Raw genomic sequence first — 20169 nt, 5'->3', positions numbered from 1 at the left:
GAGTCGATTGTGACAATACCAATCATGTCCTCTCAAGGAGCGGATGATGGACACTGGCAATCTTTGATAAAATGGATCACAATGGTCAGAAGTAATAATTTACTGGCTTATTGACACAGGTTTGATGTCTGATGGTCTTTAGCCTAAATTTAAAGTTTGGTTTTGATTCCTCGTCCCAAAAGAGGCTTTTATACCTCAGGTTGAAGGACCGGTCATGAGCGAAGGCTGTCTACACTCCACATAAAATACATACTTAAAGAAAACAATTGATAGCAGCTTTTAACAAATGAGTTACAGTCGCAGGTAAAGGAAATAAACTTCTGATGTAGTATTATGGCTCACAATGGAAAATTGTACACCTCGTTTTTTGACACAAAGCATTGTATATTCAAGTGTATCCCACCTACTTAACTGTTGAAATCACTATTAGTTTTGATAAAAGTATTTATGATCAAATGCACTAAGTGGGCCTGATGGTGAAAGCAACTGACAGAATAACACAGGTAAATAAGTCTTAATCAGCTGTGGCCTGTAAAAAGCAGCTACTACCTGCAAGGTCAAGTGACTGAAAAGAGATCCACTGCATAGGTCTTATTCATTTATTCATCAACTGTGTTAATTGTCTTTGTAATTCAATGTACGTGAGCTGATGTTGACCAAAAAAAAAAATGTGTTGTAATTTATATCACGGCGTCGTAATTGAAATTTTACCCAGGTAAACTTGCGCTTGATCGGTGATCCATGCAGGTCAGATATGGCAACACACAGCACTTTTCCTTTGTGACTGGTTGGTGCACGGTGGGATCTGGGAATGTTCCCTGTGAAGGAAATGCTTTCTAATTAGTATTTAAATGGCGGGAAGAGCCTTTTTACAGTTTTTTTTTCTTTTTAAACATGTCCTTTTTTAAAAGCCTTGCAAGATGCAATCAGCTTTCCAATCAGAGGGCCACAGAAATGTAAAAAAAAAAAATTAAAAGGTCCCAGAGATTGTGAATAATGAGCAGAAGTGTTTAACTTCAGTTTGTGTCTCTCTGCCTCATCGGACATTGAGTAGTGGGAATATTATCCGCGTGTACGGACACAGCAGGGCGGCAGCTGCCCACCGTTACTGGTGAATTTGTCTCGTTACATACGGCAGAGAAAGAAGGCAGCATAAGAAAGATAAACAGCAACTCAGGTCAACAGTAAAGTGGAGAGCAGGGGTGCTGCCTGGCGGGGTTTTTTTTAATCTTACACAGATAGCCGAGTGCAAAAAGTGCAGCAGCTGGATGATGGAGAACTACTCAGAGCAGTAACACTTAATGGATCTCCATCAGCATCATGGATGATATGTCAGGGGGTTGATGGGCGATTGTGACTACTGATAATGGTAAAACCTCACTCAAAACACAGTCTAAGGGGCGTCTGGGTAGCGTAGCGGTCTATTCCATTGCCTACCAACACGGGGCTCGCCAGTTCGAATCCCCCTGTTACCTCCGGCTTGGTTAGGCATCCCTACAAACACAATTGGCTGTGTCTGCGGGTGGGAAGCCGGATGTGGGTGTGTGTCCTGGTTGCTGCTCTAGCGTCTCCTGTGGTTGGTCAGGGCGCCTGTTCAGGGGGGGAACTGGGGGTAATAGTGTGAAACTCCTCACTGTCAGTAGAAAAGAAGTGGCTGGCGACTCCACGTGTATCGGAGGATGGCATGTGGTAGTCTGCAGCCCTCCCCAGATCAACAGAGGGGGTGGAGCAGCGACCGGGATGGCTCGGAAGAATGGGGGTAATTGGACGGGTACAATTGGGGAGAAAAAAAAAGGGGGGGGGTAAAAAAAAAAAAGTGCAATACATTCATAACTATTGAACAAGAACTTCGTAAGAATTGCACTGCATGTTAATGACTGCACAGCTGCTGTTATGTAATCATACAACAGGTTATGACCAACTGTACCTTTTCCCCTTGAAAACGTCATCCCTTTTTGTTTTTTTATCTATACCAACTTATACATACCATAATTGACATTTGACCCAGACTGTAGACAGGCTGAGTTTTCACACCATTGTCGAGTCATAAACCAGATCTGTGGCTCCGTGCATTACTACTCTATGCAGTGACTGTATACTGAATATCTGTTTGTCTAAGACCACACAGACGTCTTGACTGCAGGAGCATCACACAATATTTTTAACATTCACACAACCTCAAAATGGAACTTTATTCACGTGCTGCAACCCTGAGCAGTGACTCAATTCTTGCCTCAGCAATGGTAAAGGGCTCATGCAATACTTGTCATTGAGGAAAACACTACACTATCAATTGGTTCTTACTGCAACGTTTTGTCCGGGTTTACATGATGTTGAGACACGAGTACGATACTTCTCAGCCATAGGGATGTTACTGTAGACACTAATGACCACTTACAGCTTCAACCAGATTGTAAATCCCACTGCTTACACGCACACACACTACTGTGGACCATTGACTGTTGAATGTCTATGTTCAGCGCTATGTGAAGTGCAATGTCTTACATCGTCACTTTAAACTGAATATAATTTATTTTTTTTGCTGACAGTCCTTTGGGCAGCATGAATACCAGTGTTTTGTTTTGTTTTTTTAATCAAAACATGAACACAACGGCTTTAGAAAGTAGGAAAGTGATCATTTAATAAGCCTTATCTGCTTGATGAATATACAGTATACTGTATGCACATTTAGTTCATTCTGCATTTCACTGTATTCTCTACACAGTGTAAAAGCTTACTCTAGATCATTTATTTATTTCTTGAATAGCTGCAATGCAGATGAAAATAGGAATGTATCTCAGGGTTTGGATTAGATTTGAGTTAATTTTAAAAGTTTATTGGGACAATACAACCGACAAAAAAAAAATTATTCAAGCACGCTTGTAGTATGAACAAGCTCAGAAATGTTTGATGCATGCAAATTGGGCTTGCAGTAGAAAAGAAACGGCATGGTTTTACAACGACTCCTTCTGTGGTGTCTCCAGTAGTTCATTAGAAATAACATGAGAGACAGAGTAAACTGGTTTAACACAGTTTCTGTCATGTTGAAAGAGAATATTCAGATTATGCAAGATTAAAGAACGGAAGATCTGAGTGCTTTGCTCCACCGAATATTTTCAACTGTCTGACATATTTTCACAAATAATGTGTGTAAAGTGAAGATTTAACATGTTCAAGTTCATTTTCAGCTCAGTCGAGATATGCTGGGGTCAATATAGTATATGCTCAAAAGTATCGATGTCTTATTGGTGTTGGATTCAGATTGGTTTTATTTTATTGGTATTAGATTCAGATTGGTATGAATGTAAGGTTCATCTCAGTGCCTGCTAATGAGGGGGGTGGAGCTGCTTAAGGTGTAGCAATTCAGCAAAGTAAAACATACAGAAACGCAATATGGTGAATGAAGAAGCAGAAACGTCAAGACGGCACTTAGCCAGGCAGCGAGACATGTTATTATAACCGGGGTTATTTTGTTGCCCGGTGCGGGATTCGATACGAGGTGTACAGCACCACAAGGCGACGTCACTAACCGCTCGAAGGCGACGTCACTAACCGCTCGGCTAAAGGGTCAGACCCATTAGCTGGGGGCTAACGTGTCTTATTAGTCTACTACTACTACTTTCGGCTGCTCCCGTTAGGGGTCGCCACAGCGGATCATCCGTTTCCATTTCTTCCTGTCTTCTGCATCTTCCTCTGTCACACCAGCCACCTGCATGTCTTCCCTCACCACATCCATAAACCTCCTCTTTGGCCTTCCTCTTCTCCTCTGCCCTGGCAGCTCCATATTCAGCATCCTTCTCCCAATATACTCAGCATCTCTCCTCCACACATGTCCAAGCCATCTCAATCTTGCCTCTCTTGCTTTGTCTCCAAACCGTCCAACCTGAGCGGTCCCTCTAATATAATCGCTCCTAATCCTGTCCTTCTTCGTTACTCCCAGTGAAAATCTTAGCATCTTCAACTCTGCCACCTCCAGCTCCACCTCCTGTCTTTTCGTCAGTGCCACTGTCTCCAAACCATATAACATAGCTGGTCTCACAACCATCTTGTAAACTTTCCCTTTAACTCTTGCTGATACCCTTCTGTCGCAAATCACTCCTGACACACTTCTCCACCCACTCCAACGTGCCTGCACTCTCTTTTTCACCTCTCTACTGCACTCCCCGTTACTTTGGACAGTTGACCCCAAGTATTTAAACTCAAATGCCTTTGTCACCTCCACTCCTTGCATCCTGACCATTCCACTGTCCTCTCTCTCATTCACGCATAGGTATTCTGTCTTGCTCCTACTGACTTTCATTCCTCTTCTCTCCAGTGCATACCTCCACCTCTCCAGGCTCTCCTCAACCTGCACCCTACTCTCGCTACAGATCACGTCATCCGCGAACATCATCGTCCATGGAGACTCCTGCCTGATCTTGTCCGTCAACCTGTCCATCACCACTGCAAGCAAGAAAGGGCTCAGAGCCGATCCTTGATGTAATTCCACCTCCACCTTGAACCCATCTGTCATTCCAACCACACACCTCACCACCATCACACTTCCCTCATACATATCCTGCACCACTCCTACATACTTCTCTGCAACTCCTGACTTCCTCATACAATACCACACCTCCTCTCTCGGCACCCTGTCATATGCTTTCTCTAAATCTACAAAGACACAATGCAACTCCTTCTGACCTTCCCTATACTTCTCCATCAACACTCTCAAAGCAAACATCACATCTGTGGTGCTCTTTCCTGGCATGAAACCATACTGCTGCTGCTGATCATCACCTCACCTCTTAACCTAGCTTCTATTACTCTTTCCCATATCTTTATGCTGTGGCTGATCAACTTTATACCTCTGTAGTTGTTACAGTTCTGCACATCGCCCTTGTTCTTGAAAATCGGTACCAGTATGCTTCTTCTCCACTCCTCAGGCATCCTCTCACTTTCCAGGATTGTGTTAAACAATCTAGTTAAAAACTCCACTGCCATCTCTCCTAAACATCTCCATGCCTCCACAGGTATGTCATCAGGACCAACTGCCTTTCCACTCTTCATCCTCTTCATAGCTGCCCTCACTTCCTCCTTGCTAATCCGCTGAACTTCCTGATTCACTATCCCCACATCATCCAACCTTCTCTCTCTCTCATTTTCTTCATTCATCAGCCCCTCAAAGTACTCCTTCCACCTTCTTAGCACACTCTCCTCGCTTGTCAGCACATTTCCATCTCTATCCTTGATCGCCCTAACTTGCTGCACATCCTTTGTAACGTGTCTTATTAGTAGTTTACATTAAATATTACTTTACGACAAGATTTATGCTGGAGGTTCTAATTTGTTAATGAATCCAAGAAGTAAAATGACGCAAGACGCTGACGAAAGTAGATTCAAGTGGTTGCAAAGGAATTTACACCGACAGGATTTGATTATTTTGACTGTTTTGATTTCCCGACTGTCCGTGTACCTTTTCCCCTCCGCCGCTGCGGGGCGACAATGCGCCCCTTGTGGGATGCGGTCACACGCGTACATACAGGACGAAGAAGAAAACAAAACTGATTGACGGGTACGGGGACCAATAACAGCGTCCGCTCACACCCATTTGTCGCGCTCTTGCGGCATTTCAGGATTCTTCGGCCGTGCGTCGGGGACGGGACAACATGGCTGCTGCTGCAGGTCGGTATTACGGAGAAGGCGGCAGAGCGACGAAAAGACAGAAAACCGAGGACGGAGGGATGACGACGGTGAGTCCGGTCTTGCGGTCTTCGCTGAGCGCGTCACGGCCGTGAGCAAAGCGGTCTCTCGGCCCCTTAGGGGGGGGGGGGGGGAACTCGGCGAGCGTACAATGTGAAGGACCGTACGTCAAGCTAGCCAGTAGCGCCGCCATGACTAATTGATGCGCGCCTCCCGCCTTCGCGTCGGCGTTCTCGTGCCGCCTTGTCGATAAAACGCGGCCGTAACGCGACGCGGTGGCGGTCTGACCCCTGACCTCGCCAAACCGCTAAGCAGCGCCTTTCGATAGGCAGCGCACATCGGCAGAAAACCCGGGGAGATCATTCGTTAATTCAATCAGCCAATCATCCGTTCATCCATCATTCCTCCCACCATTATATACTCTCCCTCCCCCCCCTGTTCTTTATTGAGCACATTTTCATATACAACGGTGCAAGGAAAGACATAGACAATAGAAAACAAAAGTAAAGACAAAAATTACATTTTACAATGCCAGAGTTTGTGTTATATGCAGCATATTAAATTCGCCTGGTAACTTATAAATCTTAATAGCTCCCCCCCCCCCAACATTAAACAACATCGCACCATAAATTCATTAATGAAGTGCAGGAAATTAGGCTTGGTTCCTGGCCATTTTTCTTATGAATATGGAATTTTCCAAAAAAATATACAGCATGTTATTTCCAATATTATCTTTACTAAAATATAGCACTACATCAAACAAATCTAATTCAATGTTCATCTTTAAGTCTCTTTTTTAGAACGTTGGCTACATCAGTCCAGAACATTCCTGTATACACTGGAAGAATAGAGGGGTAATACTCTTTTTCTAGTCCACAAAAATCACACTTAGAAAGATTCAAACTAGATACTGATTATAACATAAGCTTTACCGGATAAATTCTATGCAATATCTCGAAAGACACACCATTAGCTATCTACTCCTACTTAATCCAACTTGGGGTCATGGGGTGCTGAGTTTATCCCGTCAGGCATTGGGTGGAAGGTAGGGAGACACCCAGGAAAAGTTGGAAGTCCATCACAGGGCCCACATATGGTCTCCAATGCCATTCAAACCTAAGGGCAGTTCACTCAAAGTGTTTGTCTTTGGACTTTGGTAGGAAACCGGATTATCTGAAAGAACCCCACGTAAACACTGGTAGAACATGCGAATTCCACACAGATGAGCTGGAATCCAATCCAGGGGCCTCGTATATGAAATGCTCTTGTTCAGAAATTTGTTATGATACACACATTTGGAATGTTTTAGCCCTCAAGTTTGTCTCATAGAGATGATGTAGAGCTTGGGAAACCCCTGAATTTAGACACCAATTGGCTAACGTTGCCTTTGCAAGCCTTTGTGATTGCTGGTTGCAACGGTTCGACAATAGCTCCCGTCAGGGGAAAGGAGTGACAAAAAAAAAAAGTCAGACTTTGTGTTTGTCTGTTAGACAAACTTGAGGACTAAGAAATTTCTTTAGCATCAAGAACAAATTTTTGTGTAAACATTTATATAAATGGAGCCCAAGGACCCTCTTGCTTTGAGGTGATGGAGCTAACAACTAAGCCACTGTGCTGTAATTCAATCACTCGAACTTTATATATATATCTAGCACAGATACAAAGGTGGTCATTTCTTGATGCATGCTCAATAATCCAGATAAAGAAATTCCAGAAAGTTGGATCAAAGAAAGAAAGTTGAATCACTTCATCTTGACACGTTTATTGAGAGAGAAACGTTTCATCACTCATCTAAGGGACCTCCTTCAGTCTCAACTGACTGCAGATATCCCCACCCTTACAAACAATACAGTGGCGTAACGAACAAAAACAATTGGTTTCATATGAAAATTGCCATGAGCATTAACTAGAGTTTCAATGGCAATGTGAACTATTCACAGGGGATTGGTTGCAATCACAGCATTGTAATGCTGTGGCACAGCACAGAAGACCTAATGCATCAGGCCAGGACTCTGCAGTCTACAGGCCAGCAGCCACTCTTTCAAGGATGAGGATGTGTACAGCCTTGATAGGGAGGGACGCTGGTTTGAATGGGGAGTCAAAGAGGCCATCTATGTGTAGAGGCAACTAACGTCCCTGAACCGAGGGGGGTGGGGCTAAGAGTACATCTGTCGCCATCTTACAATGCTGTGATTGCAGCCATTCTCAAGTCCTCTGTGAATAGTACACATGGCCATTGAAACTCTAGTTAATGCTCATGGCAATTTGTATATGAAACCAATCGTTTTCGGCCATATTGTTCGAGAGAAATGTTTCATCACACATCTATGTGACCTCTTCAGTCTCAACTGACTGCAGGTATCCCCACCTACATTCAGTTGATACTAAAGACAATCACTAAGATAAGTGATGAAATGCTTATCTCAATAAAATTTGTGTCCAGATGAACTGATTCAACTATCTGTCTTTGAATGGGAAATGTGGTTACTCTTCTGTGGCTGTACAGAGAAATGGTTAACGATCATCAGCTCATCAACAAGTAATGGGTAGTGTCAGGGAGCTTTAACCAACATTGGCTTGTCAGGCTAATGTCCACTAGCTTGTCGATGTCTGTCTAGCTCTAACCAATTAACTGTTACCAAGCTGTTTAGCTCGTCTTGGCAAGAGACTAATATTCACCAGCTTGAGTTGCTGTCTTGCGAACTCTAACCAACAACTAGTTACGTTAACTAACATCGAGCTAACACACGTTCAGTTATGCAACTATAGGTGGTCTCGTCTCTGGTTCTCTGCAACTGTTGTATAGTCTTGACAGAAGTCAGACTGGTCAGTTGTTAATTTCTATTTCATTTTCAGGAGGGCTACGATGACCCCCATAAAACACTCCCCTCCGCGGTGGTGCACATCAGGGGCCTCGTCGATGGCATCATGGAGGCCGACCTGGTGGAGGCGCTACAGGAGTTTGGGGCCATCAGGTAATGCATACTCTGCTTCATGTGTTTTAACAAACTGCACGATATTTGACATCTTATTGTGCCTCACCAAGCAATGGCCATACTGATTTTTCACCCACCTCCTACTGCTCAAGGTATGCTAATGTACAGTTTCATAAAGAATCCTTTAGAATAAACTGCTGAGGTGACTTACAAGTAGCAAACTTGTACAAGTTCTCCTTCGTCTTTCTTCTTCTCCTTTCTTCTTTTTCTTCATCAGGGATTTTAGGTCAGACTGGTCAGAAGTAGGTTACATAAAGCCAAAGTTGTTGGGAAAAAGGCTTACTTAAACCTTTAACTGGTTCTCAACTCAGGTCCTCAAGACCCATCAGTACTGTAGGCTAAGTATCAAGCCATCTAACAACAGAGTTGTTAATGTTAGCACAAAAACGAATGAACGTAATTAACTAACAAAGTGGAATAGAAAACTTGTCAAAACTGAGGACTCATGTTGTGAAACAATGCTTTAAACCGTTAAATGGTTCATACTTTTTCATTAACCGAGCACAGCTGGGTAAACCAACTATCTAGATTTGACTTTTGGATCACAAAAAAATCCTTTGAAAGAAACGAGGGGAAAAATTTGACAGCATTTTTCCTCCCTCCTACAGCTATGTGGTTATGATGCCCAAGAAGCGCCAGGCTCTGGTGGAGTATGAAGATATGAATGGCTCCTGCAATGCAGTAACTTATGCAGCAGAGAACCAGGTTTACATTGCAGGTCACCCTGCTTTCATCAATTACTCCACCAGCCAGAAGATCTCCCGACCAGGAGACCCAGATGACACCCGCAGCGTCAACAATGTGTTGTTACTCACCATCATGAACCCCATCTATCCAATCACCACGGTAACATAACTTAAACAAGACCTTTGTACAAAATGAAGTTATAAACTGAGCAAATAGCCACAAGATGGTAGACCATCTAATACATTGTGATACATTTAATTTTTCCCCCGAAGCTTACATGGGCAATAAGTCCATTGAAAAGATCATATTACATCAATAAACCCTTACTGAAAGGATCATGTAACTACCCAAATGTTATCAAACCTTGCCCGCATGTCTTGCTACTGCCAGCGTTACTAAAGTACGTAACAACCCACTGTCTTTATGCATGCGCAATAATCCAGGTAAGAAAAGAGGAATCAGTTCATCTAGACACAATGTTAATTGAGAGAGAAACATTTCATCACTCATCTTAAGTGACCTCCTCAGTCTCAACTGACTGGAAGGACCCCGCAGTCTACACCCACCTACAGGCCAGTGGCCACTCTTTCAAGGATGAGGATTAATAAGCGAGTACAAGGGTAAAAACAAGGACAAGATTTTCACTTGCAAAAGATGTGGTGAAAGACACAAACCAAGACAATGTCCCACTTATGGGAAAAGGTGTGCAAAGTGTAAGGGACAAAACCATTATGCAAAAATGTGTCTCTCCAAAGATAGAAAAAAGGGACATAAGGTGCACACAGTGGAAGGAACAGATGATGATTTGAGTGAAACATTTTTCATCAGGGTGGTGTCACATGATGAAGATGACCGCACACAGGACACTGGTCAGACTGCAAGTACTGTGAGAGGGGACAAATGGATTGCACAACTGCTAATCAATGGAACAATTGTGCTATTTATAATAGACACTGGGGCTAAAGCTAATTTAATTGAGAATGATCTCACGGCACTTAGAGAGAAGCCTAAAAGAATATCAGGAGGAAAAAAAAACACACCACTGAAGGCATACAATGGACAGTCAATCGAAACAAAAGGGCAATGCCAACTCAAGGTGACGGTGAAAGGCATGCAGTACATCCTGTTTGTCATTGTGCCTAATGGGCATGAATCACTCCCGGGAGAATAAAGCAGCTAGCCGAGCTAGCAAGAAGTTCCAAACGCTGTGTCGCTGTTGATATAAAAATAAGAGCATAACATGGTTAAGCACATAAGGAGGAACGCTGGTTTGAACGGGGAGTCAAAGAGGCCATCTGGTTGATGAGGGAACGACCATCCCTGAACCGAGGGAGGGGCCTAAGAGTACATCTGTCGCCATCTTACAATGCAGTGATAGCAACTATTCCCCAATCCTCTGAATAGTACACGTGGCCATTGTAACTCTAGTTAATGGTCACCGCAATTCGCATATGAAACTGTTTTCAGTCATTATGCGACTGTATTGTTTATAAGGGTGGGGATACCTGCAGTCAAGTTGAGACTGAAGAGGTCACTTAGATGAGTGATGAAACGTTTCTCAATAAACGTGTCCAGATAAACTGATTCAACTTATCTTTGAGTAACAACCCACTTATTTTCTTTTCCTTGCCTTTTTTTTTTTTTTACACATTTCCCTGAGCAACAGGACTTTAGGTGAAGAGGACAAGTGAGCCATTTGTACTAGATTTATGTTAATATTCAGTTACCATATATAGATTTTCTGAGGTCTGCGATTGTTCCTCAACAGGATGTACTTTATACCATCTGCAACAACTGTGGTCCCGTACAGAGGATCGTCATCTTCAGGAAGAACGGAGTCCAGGCCATGGTGGAATATCCTTTTACCAAAACAAACTTATTTTGCTCAGTAAAGGGACTTTTTTCTGTTTCATTGCATATTCGTCCATTTGGGTATGTTTTGGCTTTAAAGGTAGACTCTAACGATGTGGAACATTTTTTGCTAATAAAGTACATAAATAATTTGATGATAGCTTTGAATTGTCGGTTTTGGCCATGAAATAAGACCTCTCCTTGACCCATACCTGCCACGTTTGACTCAGTCCAAAGTGCCCAGAGGGCCAAAGCCTCTCTGAATGGGGCAGACATCTACTCTGGCTGTTGCACTCTTAAGATTGAATATGCTAAGGTGAGTATGTGGCACTCTTTGACAAGACACCCCCCCCCCCCCCCCGAAACATGTATATGTACATACACACACGTTGGTGAAGAAACTGTTCTTCTGATTTGTGGGATATGTCCCTCTCTGCAGCCAGCACGCCTCAATGTGTTTAAGAATGACCAAGACACGTGGGACTACACAAACCCCAACCTGAGTGGCCAAGGTAACACGCAGCCCCTACCCCTCTCTTCCCCTCTTTTTCTTCCTCTTCTCTCATGCCACTGTATGGGATGGGGTAGGGTCCTCTGCCTCCTGGGGTATTGCCTCTGACCACAGCGGAGTGGCTTCTTTTGGCCGTTTGCTACACCACTCATCTTGGCGGTCAGAGGCAGCACTCCTGCGGTGCTATCACAGTCGTCATGCATTTTCTCACCACAAAGCAGGCACAACGTAAGGGCACGAGGAGCAACCTCAAGGGCAGCAAACTTCAGTTACCAGTTCATGCATGTTAAGTCGCCAACTTGTGAATGCACTTGTCACAGTGACCATTCTCACAATTCCTCACGTAGGTTCACGCTCCCTGTAGAGCATGCCACAACTGTGCAACCTCACATTCCTGCGTGTTGCGGTTCTGCTTACAACCCAGAGCAGTATCGCACCGTCTTGGCATCTTTTTTTCAGATGTCTTTGCACAACATATTGGAGATTTTATAATTTTCAATCAGGAACTACACCAACGTTTTAAGTGATTGAGTGGTGAGCCAATTAAGCAGGCCTCTGGGGAGGTGGTGACCACACACACACACACACACACACACACGAAGGCAAGACTGAAAACACAAAAATACTTGACTTGTTAAGTATAATGTCTACATTGTATAGCAGTCTATACTATATTCTCTAGTGACAGCTATTTTTATTTTGTGATATGTTGGTTGTTTGGAAAAGAGCTTAATATAGTTATGAATTGCCTATGATTTGGTTTTACTTTTCCTATTAAAGGGGTTTTTGAGTTTTATGTCACTAGTTACTGAATAGTTACTTTGATTATATGCAATTAATGGGGCAGTGTGTTTACATTAAGCTCAATTGTTGATTCTGTAGAAACTCAAGTGATTGTTTAGGAATGAGTAATACAAATAAGCCTAGGGGATAAAATCCATTTTTACATAAGTGCATGTTAACAGCCCCACTTCACCAGCCATTTGTCACATTTGGTCCTGTCACAAAAAAAATCCTCTGTCAGTACTTCAGTTGACGGCAGAGTGGGTTAAACTAGATGCTAGATGTATTAACTCATGCCCTCTTTTTTTTTTTTTGTTGATTGGCCAAAGAAGAATTTTTTATCCACTTTAATACATGATGTGCCAGGAGCCTGGTGAAACTCAAGATTAACATTCAACGTAATGGATCACAAGAAACCCTATGGCTTAGGGTTTAACTAGGTAAACTTTGCAGTTTCTCTGATGTTTTTGCCCAATTGTTCTATTAGAGCAGGGGTGGCTAACCATGTGCCACGGAGAGCCATGTGTATGCAGGTTTTCATTACAGCCCGAACTCCACACCAGGTGATTTCACTGATGAGCAACCCTTCAACCAAGGAGGAAAAATGTATCAGTGAAGTCACCTGGTGTGGAGTCGGGTTAGAATGAAAACCTGCATACACATGGCTCTCCATGGCACACGGTTAGCCACCCCTGTACTAGACTAAGCTGCATTACAATAGACTGGAAGTAGTCATTTTTATTTTCAGTTCAAAGCATTGTGTTTTGGATTTTTTTATTTTTAATGTCACTCTGATAAGCCAGGGCCACAACAGTTTCGGTGCAAGTTTTACACAGGCGTAAAGTGTTTCCTCTTCAAAAGATTCCTTGGTATTCTTTAGTTTCTGCTGCCTTTATGAACGAGAGGTACTCCTTGTGTCCTCACTGTGCATACTCATGCAGGCTCACGTCAACTGCCAAGCAGACACATGCTGCTTCTACAGCTAGAACAAGCACCCACAGCCACAACTAATGTATCTCCGTTCCCTGGCATACATCGGACACAGTGGGGCAACAGACACTGGAATCACACAACCTCAACTCCCAGTACCTCCTTATCCCAAGTCCACCATCACCCCTACCTCCACCACCGACATGGGAATCCATTTTACTCTCGGTGGTGAACAGTAGCAACCACGTTTGGTCACGGTGAGGGACAGAAATTACTCCAAGGCCATGCGAACAGACACTCCAAGCATACTCCACCACAGACTGATCTTGATAGAATGATAACCATCTATCATCCTCTTTTTACAAGTACAGCACATCTCATCTCCTGAGTCCTGAAGGAATCACCTTTTTTTTTTGACACAACACATTATGTGTGATGAGGGCGGGAGAGTCAGGTGTGTGTGGTCATTACGGCCACTCCTCCCAGCCCGAGTCCCAGGGATCTGACTGCCATACACAACCACAGGGAGCAGCAGAGAGGAGTTTTCAGACACACTCAGCCTGACAAGGGGACAGATGACACCACACACTGGGGCCAGTAAACAATCTCTGTCTGAAGCTATACCGCTCATCTCTTGACCTGGGTGTGTTGGCTTCTTTGCTATCATTCTCCCTTCCTGTGCCGAACACAACATGGCAACACACAGAGCAGAACTGCCACGACAGCACATCACCACGCAGATATTCCAGATGAATACTGTCAAGCACTAGATGCCTTTTCACTTTGCCAGTGGCTGACAGCTATTGTAGAAACAAACAAAACAAGCATCATGTATACGACCATGTTTACTCAGAAGAACAACCACAGGGGGGCCTATGAAGACACAAGCATCAAACACCCATCAAGCATACAAGCACAGAGGCAAACAGATAAGAATCGTTTTCCAAAGCGCTCTACATTTATGGACCCTGGTGCTCTTGTTTTTCCCCCCTCTACCTTTCCCTCATTCCCCCTCTCCCATCTCTCTGTGCTGTTCTTGTATTGTTTCTGCGTTTTCATTTTTCCCTTTTTTTTTTTTTTTTTTCAATGAACTGGCCCATAGTGATGCCTTTAACGCCTCCCGTGTGATGCAGGTTTGACACAAGTATGTCTGTGGACAGACACCCCACTCTCAAACGATGCAAATGTCCTGCTTTGCGGTCAGAACACGGTAAGCTGGAAATGAGCCTCTAATAGCAACTTTAAAAACAAAGCAACTTCAACTCAAAACCCAGAACGGATACGTGGATTTGCTTTCTCTGATGGTGGGGAAAAGGAAGGAGTGAAGGAAGGAAGGATGGAAGAGAGAGGGAAGGATGAGTTGAGGCTGGAGTCACAGGGTTGGCGGGTAGCGTCCTTGCAGAAGAGTGCCCCCTACCTGCCCACTGTGTCCTGTGCTCCATGTGTGGTGCTGTAAGTACATGTCGAGACATGAATGAATAATCTGAGATGACAGTTGAGATTCTTAGCATATGACTGGTTGTTTAAATGTTGTTAAATTGTCAAATATGTCTAATATATTTATGAAATAAACCAATATTAAATCAGGTCTGGAATTTCCAAACGGTTAAAGGGTTTACAAAAAGGCTCCTTTGTCGTTCGCAGTTGCAAACGTCTTCAAACTTCGTCCCGAGTATCCAAGCGGATAATATTTAAGAAGAAATTATACTCTTAATTTTTCAACTTTAAGTCACAACAGATTTTCCAGACCTGATGTATGTATTTATAACTACTGTGCTGTTTTTTGTTTTTTTGTTTTTGTTTTTTTGTATTTTGGTTTGTTTGCCCTTTGGAAATGGTTCCGTTTCTCGAGCGGGCGGGAGCATATGACAAGGAAATAGTTTTGTGGAGTTTCTTACGAAGGTTTCGTGTATGTTCATTTGAAGGTAAAATCAACCCAAGACTGCTGCTCTGAGACACGTGCATATTCTAATCCTAGCAATTATACATTTTACAGAAGTGGCGTGTTTCCAAATAGCAACTCTATGTAGATGGGGTGTAAAGGGGCAAATTACAGTTTGCATACTCTCAGGACTATAGGCATTTTATACTTGTTCATAATGATACTTGAATTTGTGGATTTGGCCCTACGGGGTTATTGTGTTCTATTCTTCTGTAATCAACTGTTGCTGACTTCATTGTACTTGTTCTCTCTGTGCTCTCATGTAGACGCACAGTCGAGACTGATGCAAGAGCAATAACACTAAGGCTGAACACTATCGAGTAGATCCTGTTGGCTACAGTGATATAAGACTACTGAAGTTTTACTTTAGCATGTAAAGTACTCATTGAACAATACTGTTTTGAATACATACAGACAGTGGATGGGCCTGTGCTATTAGAGGGTCTTAACTTTTTCCACTCACAGTGGAATCACTGGGCCGTCTGTATGAGTGATGGTGCTGTTACACAAATCTATATTTGGGTCAGTTCGTCTGAATTCTGGAATTACAAAAACGATTTGGGTTGATTTTTCCTTTGTCAACTGTAGTTTAAAGATTTTTCTCTTTTCACTTGTGATGTTATCCTTTAGACTACTCTGGTTGGTAAAAACTGTCTAGTTCTCAATAAAACATGCTTAGACTTTGCTCAGGTTCGATGTAGCGTTGATGCTTTTTTACTTTTAAACAAAACCCACTGTAGTTTTTATTCTCACAAATACTTGCTTAGAATGTTATAGAATGTGTTCATACGTGTTCTGGCCAAATTCTGTACGTTTTTAACTGTTGATTTGGACTTGACGTGTATATATGTGTACCTGCACAGATGCTGATGGTGAAGGCAATTGGAGCAATTCACAAGGTGTGTGTGCGTGTGTGTGTGTGTGTGTGTTTGCATCAGAATGAGATGGGTGGTTAAAATGTTAGTTTTAAACTATATCATTGTAAGAAAAAAATCTCCATTATGTTAACATTTCTTAGGTGAGAGCTCCTGCAAAACTTAAAACCCAACATCAGACCCCCTTGCATGTCAATCACAACCTTTTCCCATAGCTTAGTAACCCATGTACTCTTAGTGGTATCTGTGAGGTACCGGTCGGGGGGGGCAGTTTAATCGGCAACTTGTTTCTTATGGTTTTAGATCCCAATGCCAATCCCAACAAGCGTCAGAGGCAGCCTGCGCTTTTGGGAGACCACCCACCAGATTATGGTAAATATCTGTAAAACAATTTGGTGTGAAATTTGGAGCAAATCGATCAGATTCCAGCATGCGCTTACCCTCGATGCCTCGCTTCCATAAGGTGGTCCCCAAGGAGGCTACCACAGTTACAATGACGAGAGCTATGGACCACCTCCTCCCCACCGCATGGGGCCTCCTATAGGTGGGCGTGGGCGGGGCAGCCAGCGCTATGGCCCTGGATATGGGCCACCTCCTCCTGAATACGGCCCCCATGCGGACTCACCCGTTGTCATGGTGTACGGCCTTGAACCCTCCAAGATCAATGCTGACAAGGTCTTCAATGTCTTCTGCCTTTATGGCAATGTAGAGAGGGTGAGTTGGGGGGGGGGGTCTGGTTATCCTGTCAAAAACAAGATGATTTTGGCAGATTTTTGTGCCTTGGTTTGCAAGACGACTAGATGGTTCAGTTTCAATGCCTTCTTCAATGCATCTTCCAGGTCAAGTTCATGAAGAGTAAGCCTGGGGCAGCCATGGTTGAGATGGGAGACTGTTACTCTGTGGATAGAGCGATCACTCACCTCAACAACAACTTCCTTTTTGGACAGAAACTCAATGTTTGGTAAGAACTGCTCACGAGGAGCTGCAAAACTATAAATGCCTTTTAAATTGTTGAACATTTCGATGTAGGATTATCTTTTTGTGTCATTTTAGTGTGTCCAAGCAGCAGGCAATTATGCCAGGACAGTGCTATGAGTTGGAGGACGGCACCAGCAGTTTTAAGGATTTCCATGGTTCCCGCAACAACCGCTTCACATCCCCAGAGCAAGCAGCCAAGAACCGCATCCAGCACCCCAGTAATGTCCTACACTTCTTTAATGGGCAGCCTGACATCTCTGCAGAGATCTTTAACCAGGTACCAAGGGTGAAGGAAACTCTGAATTTTTTTTTTTTTTTTTTGGTCTTCCAGTGTTTTGAGTGTGGATGTCCATAATTAAATTGTTCTCTCCTGTCAGGTCTGTGATGAATTGGGAATTAAGAGCCCCTCCAATGTAAAACACTTCACTGGAAAGAGTAAGTAATATGAAAGTCACCTTGGCAACTACAGACAAATTGTGTTCCACTGTAATCCCAGGGGTTTAATGGCCAATTTTATTTATATACTGTGTATTTATTTGTGGGGATGATCGAATCCTAGATTGTGGTTAGGGCAGTCAGACGTGCAGACCTGAATTTTAATGAACATACAAGCAGTCCATTTTTTGCAAACAAATATTTGTAGTGTTATTTTTAAGTCTGGATGATTGGAAAAATGCCTTTCATCCATGACTAATTCTTGATGTAAGACAGCCTATAGATATGCCCTGTGGTTGACTTTTTCATTTATCATCTGCTCATTTTCATTTGTCCATTGCAACGCAGTGCTGCACACAGCTTGACACTGAGCCAGATAATGGACCATTAAAAACGGTTTTTAAAAGAAGAATTATTTCCAAATAAAATATTTCCAAACAGACCATGTTGAAGTCTATGGTGTTGTCGAAGTGACAGGGAAATGTAAAGAACTGACTCATCAGTGGAAATTCATCTCAATCATCCTAGTACTAAGATTTCATACAAAAAAAAATAATTTATGTTCGTCAAACCCACGCATGGGTTTCCTCCGGGTGCTCCGGTTTCCTCCCACAGTCCAAAGACATGTAGGTCAAGTGAAGCGGCCGTACTAAATTGTCCCTAGGTGTGTATGTCGGCCCTGTGACGGACTGGTGACCTGCCCAGGGTGTCTCCGCCTGCTGCCCAGTGACTGCTGGGATAGGCTCCAGCATCCCCGTGACCCTGAGAGCAGGATAAGCGGTTTGGATAATGGGTGGATGGATGTTCGTCAAATCGAACAATCCAGAAAGAATTCAATATGATTGGCTTTTACCCCATCTGACGAATGGGGGAAATTCTGTGACTGTCCCTGACTGCCATGCTTTCCATACAAAATTATGGTTTGCAAGAGAGGTTCTGTACTTTACTGCATGTAAAACCTGTTGCAAGTCAGTCAAGATTGTCAGTTGTCGATCATTCTGGTAAATTATCTAGAGGTCGGCATTTCTAATGCTGTATGCATGCGATGTGGGTGAAGCAGGTGGCAGTCATTCAGTGGAAAAATGCTGCAGCCTGCAGAGACCTCTACTTAAATACCAAAGTGTTGCTTTGTAATTTAAAGTCTAGTCTTTTATGATTAGTGTGACTACAGTGAATCTGAACGCGTTCTGTCCTTTTGTGTGCAACAGGTGAGCGCAGTTCATCAGGCCTGCTGGAATGGGAGTCCATCAATGATGCTATGGAGGCCTTGGCCATGATGAACCACTATCAGATGAAAAACCCTAGTAAGTCACGTAAATGTGGTTTCATGAAACAGATTGTTTTAGGACTTTAAGTCAGTTTATTTTTAAAAGCAGGACTATCCCCAAATGTGGGTTCAAGCAGTGGCACACAAAAAAACTTGTTGCCTATTGGTTGCTTGGGTACAGTGTGATTATCAAATGTATATCAGGTTTGAAAGCAACATTTTTTTTCCAATACTGAGGGCAAAAGCTAAAACTATATACCCCCCCCACACACACACAAATTATTTTATCTTTGAATGCAGTTCAAATTTACCCACATGAACAGTCTAAAAATCATTAGAAATATTGTATTTTTTCCTCATTTGTCGTCTTTTCCCCCCCTTTTAGATGGGCCTTACCCATACACGCTGAAGCTGTGCTTTTCAACTGCGCACCATGCCAACTAAAACCACACCTCCCTCCTGTTTGTAAAGTTGTGTTTCTTGCATAGTGTATATTGCAGTTGTCACTTCCCTATAATACATTCAATTGGTATTAACATAAATGTAGGATTGATGTGTTAGTCCGTTTTGCATTAACTTAAATAATTTTTATATTATTTTTATCTTTTTTCAATTTAATCCAATAAATTTGCCGAGTACATTGTAGATTACAAGAATCCCTATTTGTCAAATAAATTCATACTACACCACTGTAATACATTTTATTTATAATTTATCTTTCATGATAGAACTGATGATTGAATTTAAGCTGTAACAAAGAACTAAATAACCATGAACAAAATTATATTTCTGTGTTCCACCACTTTATTTTAACAAACAGTCTCGAGTCAGAAAAAAAAAACCCAACAAAATTTGAAAAATTGTTTTTAAAATGGTGGACTATTTCTTAAATTTGTTGTCTGCTTAGTGGTTGCGTGGCACTTGAAACTGCTTTTCTCAGTGGGTTTGAAGATTTTTGATGCCTGGACCACAGCAACTGTACACTGCTGAGACACAGCCTGCGGTGGTGCCAATTATTGGGAATGTTTGAATGAATATCTATTAAAAATGGATATCATTCAAAAGCTCACGGTGTCATTCTTTTACTACACAATAATAACAATACAGCCTTTGCATGCGATTACTCAAACTTGGCAGGTGATATGGCCACATAACCATGGTAAAGGTGTCTCCTTTGAGCAAGTGTAAATCCATGTATGCAAATGTACTCTTGATCTACACCCCTACAGAGA

At 42.7% G+C, this 20169-nt stretch overlaps 1 protein-coding gene across 1 annotated transcript; it reads left to right on the top strand.

The window, feature by feature from the left end:
* Positions 1–5609: 5609 nt before the first annotated feature.
* Positions 5610–19582, top strand: hnrnpl (heterogeneous nuclear ribonucleoprotein L). The gene is made up of 14 exons (XM_056284630.1): positions 5610–5732; positions 8539–8657; positions 9287–9524; positions 11134–11219; positions 11436–11532; positions 11656–11728; positions 16246–16281; positions 16561–16629; positions 16721–16971; positions 17097–17218; positions 17311–17512; positions 17613–17670; positions 18879–18974; positions 19323–19582. The coding sequence occupies exons 1-14, from the start codon at positions 5649–5651 to the stop codon at positions 19379–19381; spliced, it is 1590 nt and encodes a 529-aa protein (XP_056140605.1). The 5' UTR covers positions 5610–5648; the 3' UTR covers positions 19382–19582.
* Positions 19583–20169: the final 587 nt, after the last annotated feature.

Source organism: Lampris incognitus, chromosome 8, assembly GCF_029633865.1.
Source record: "Lampris incognitus isolate fLamInc1 chromosome 8, fLamInc1.hap2, whole genome shotgun sequence".
Lineage (NCBI taxonomy): Eukaryota > Metazoa > Chordata > Actinopteri > Lampriformes > Lampridae > Lampris > Lampris incognitus.
The sequence above is the reverse complement of the archived record's forward strand: the minus strand, read 5'-3'. Positions and strand labels throughout refer to the sequence as shown.

Bases quoted from the DNA above. Each gene is read 5' to 3' on its own strand.
- hnrnpl (XM_056284630.1), top strand. From the start codon at position 5,649: ATGGCTGCTGCTGCAGGTCGGTATTACGGAGAAGGCGGCAGAGCGACG. The intron at 16,972-17,096 runs GTGAGTTGGGGG...TGCATCTTCCAG, and splicing joins TTTATGGCAATGTAGAGAGG to GTCAAGTTCATGAAGAGTAA. The intron at 17,671-18,878 runs GTAAGTAATATG...TGTGTGCAACAG, and splicing joins AAAACACTTCACTGGAAAGA to GTGAGCGCAGTTCATCAGGC.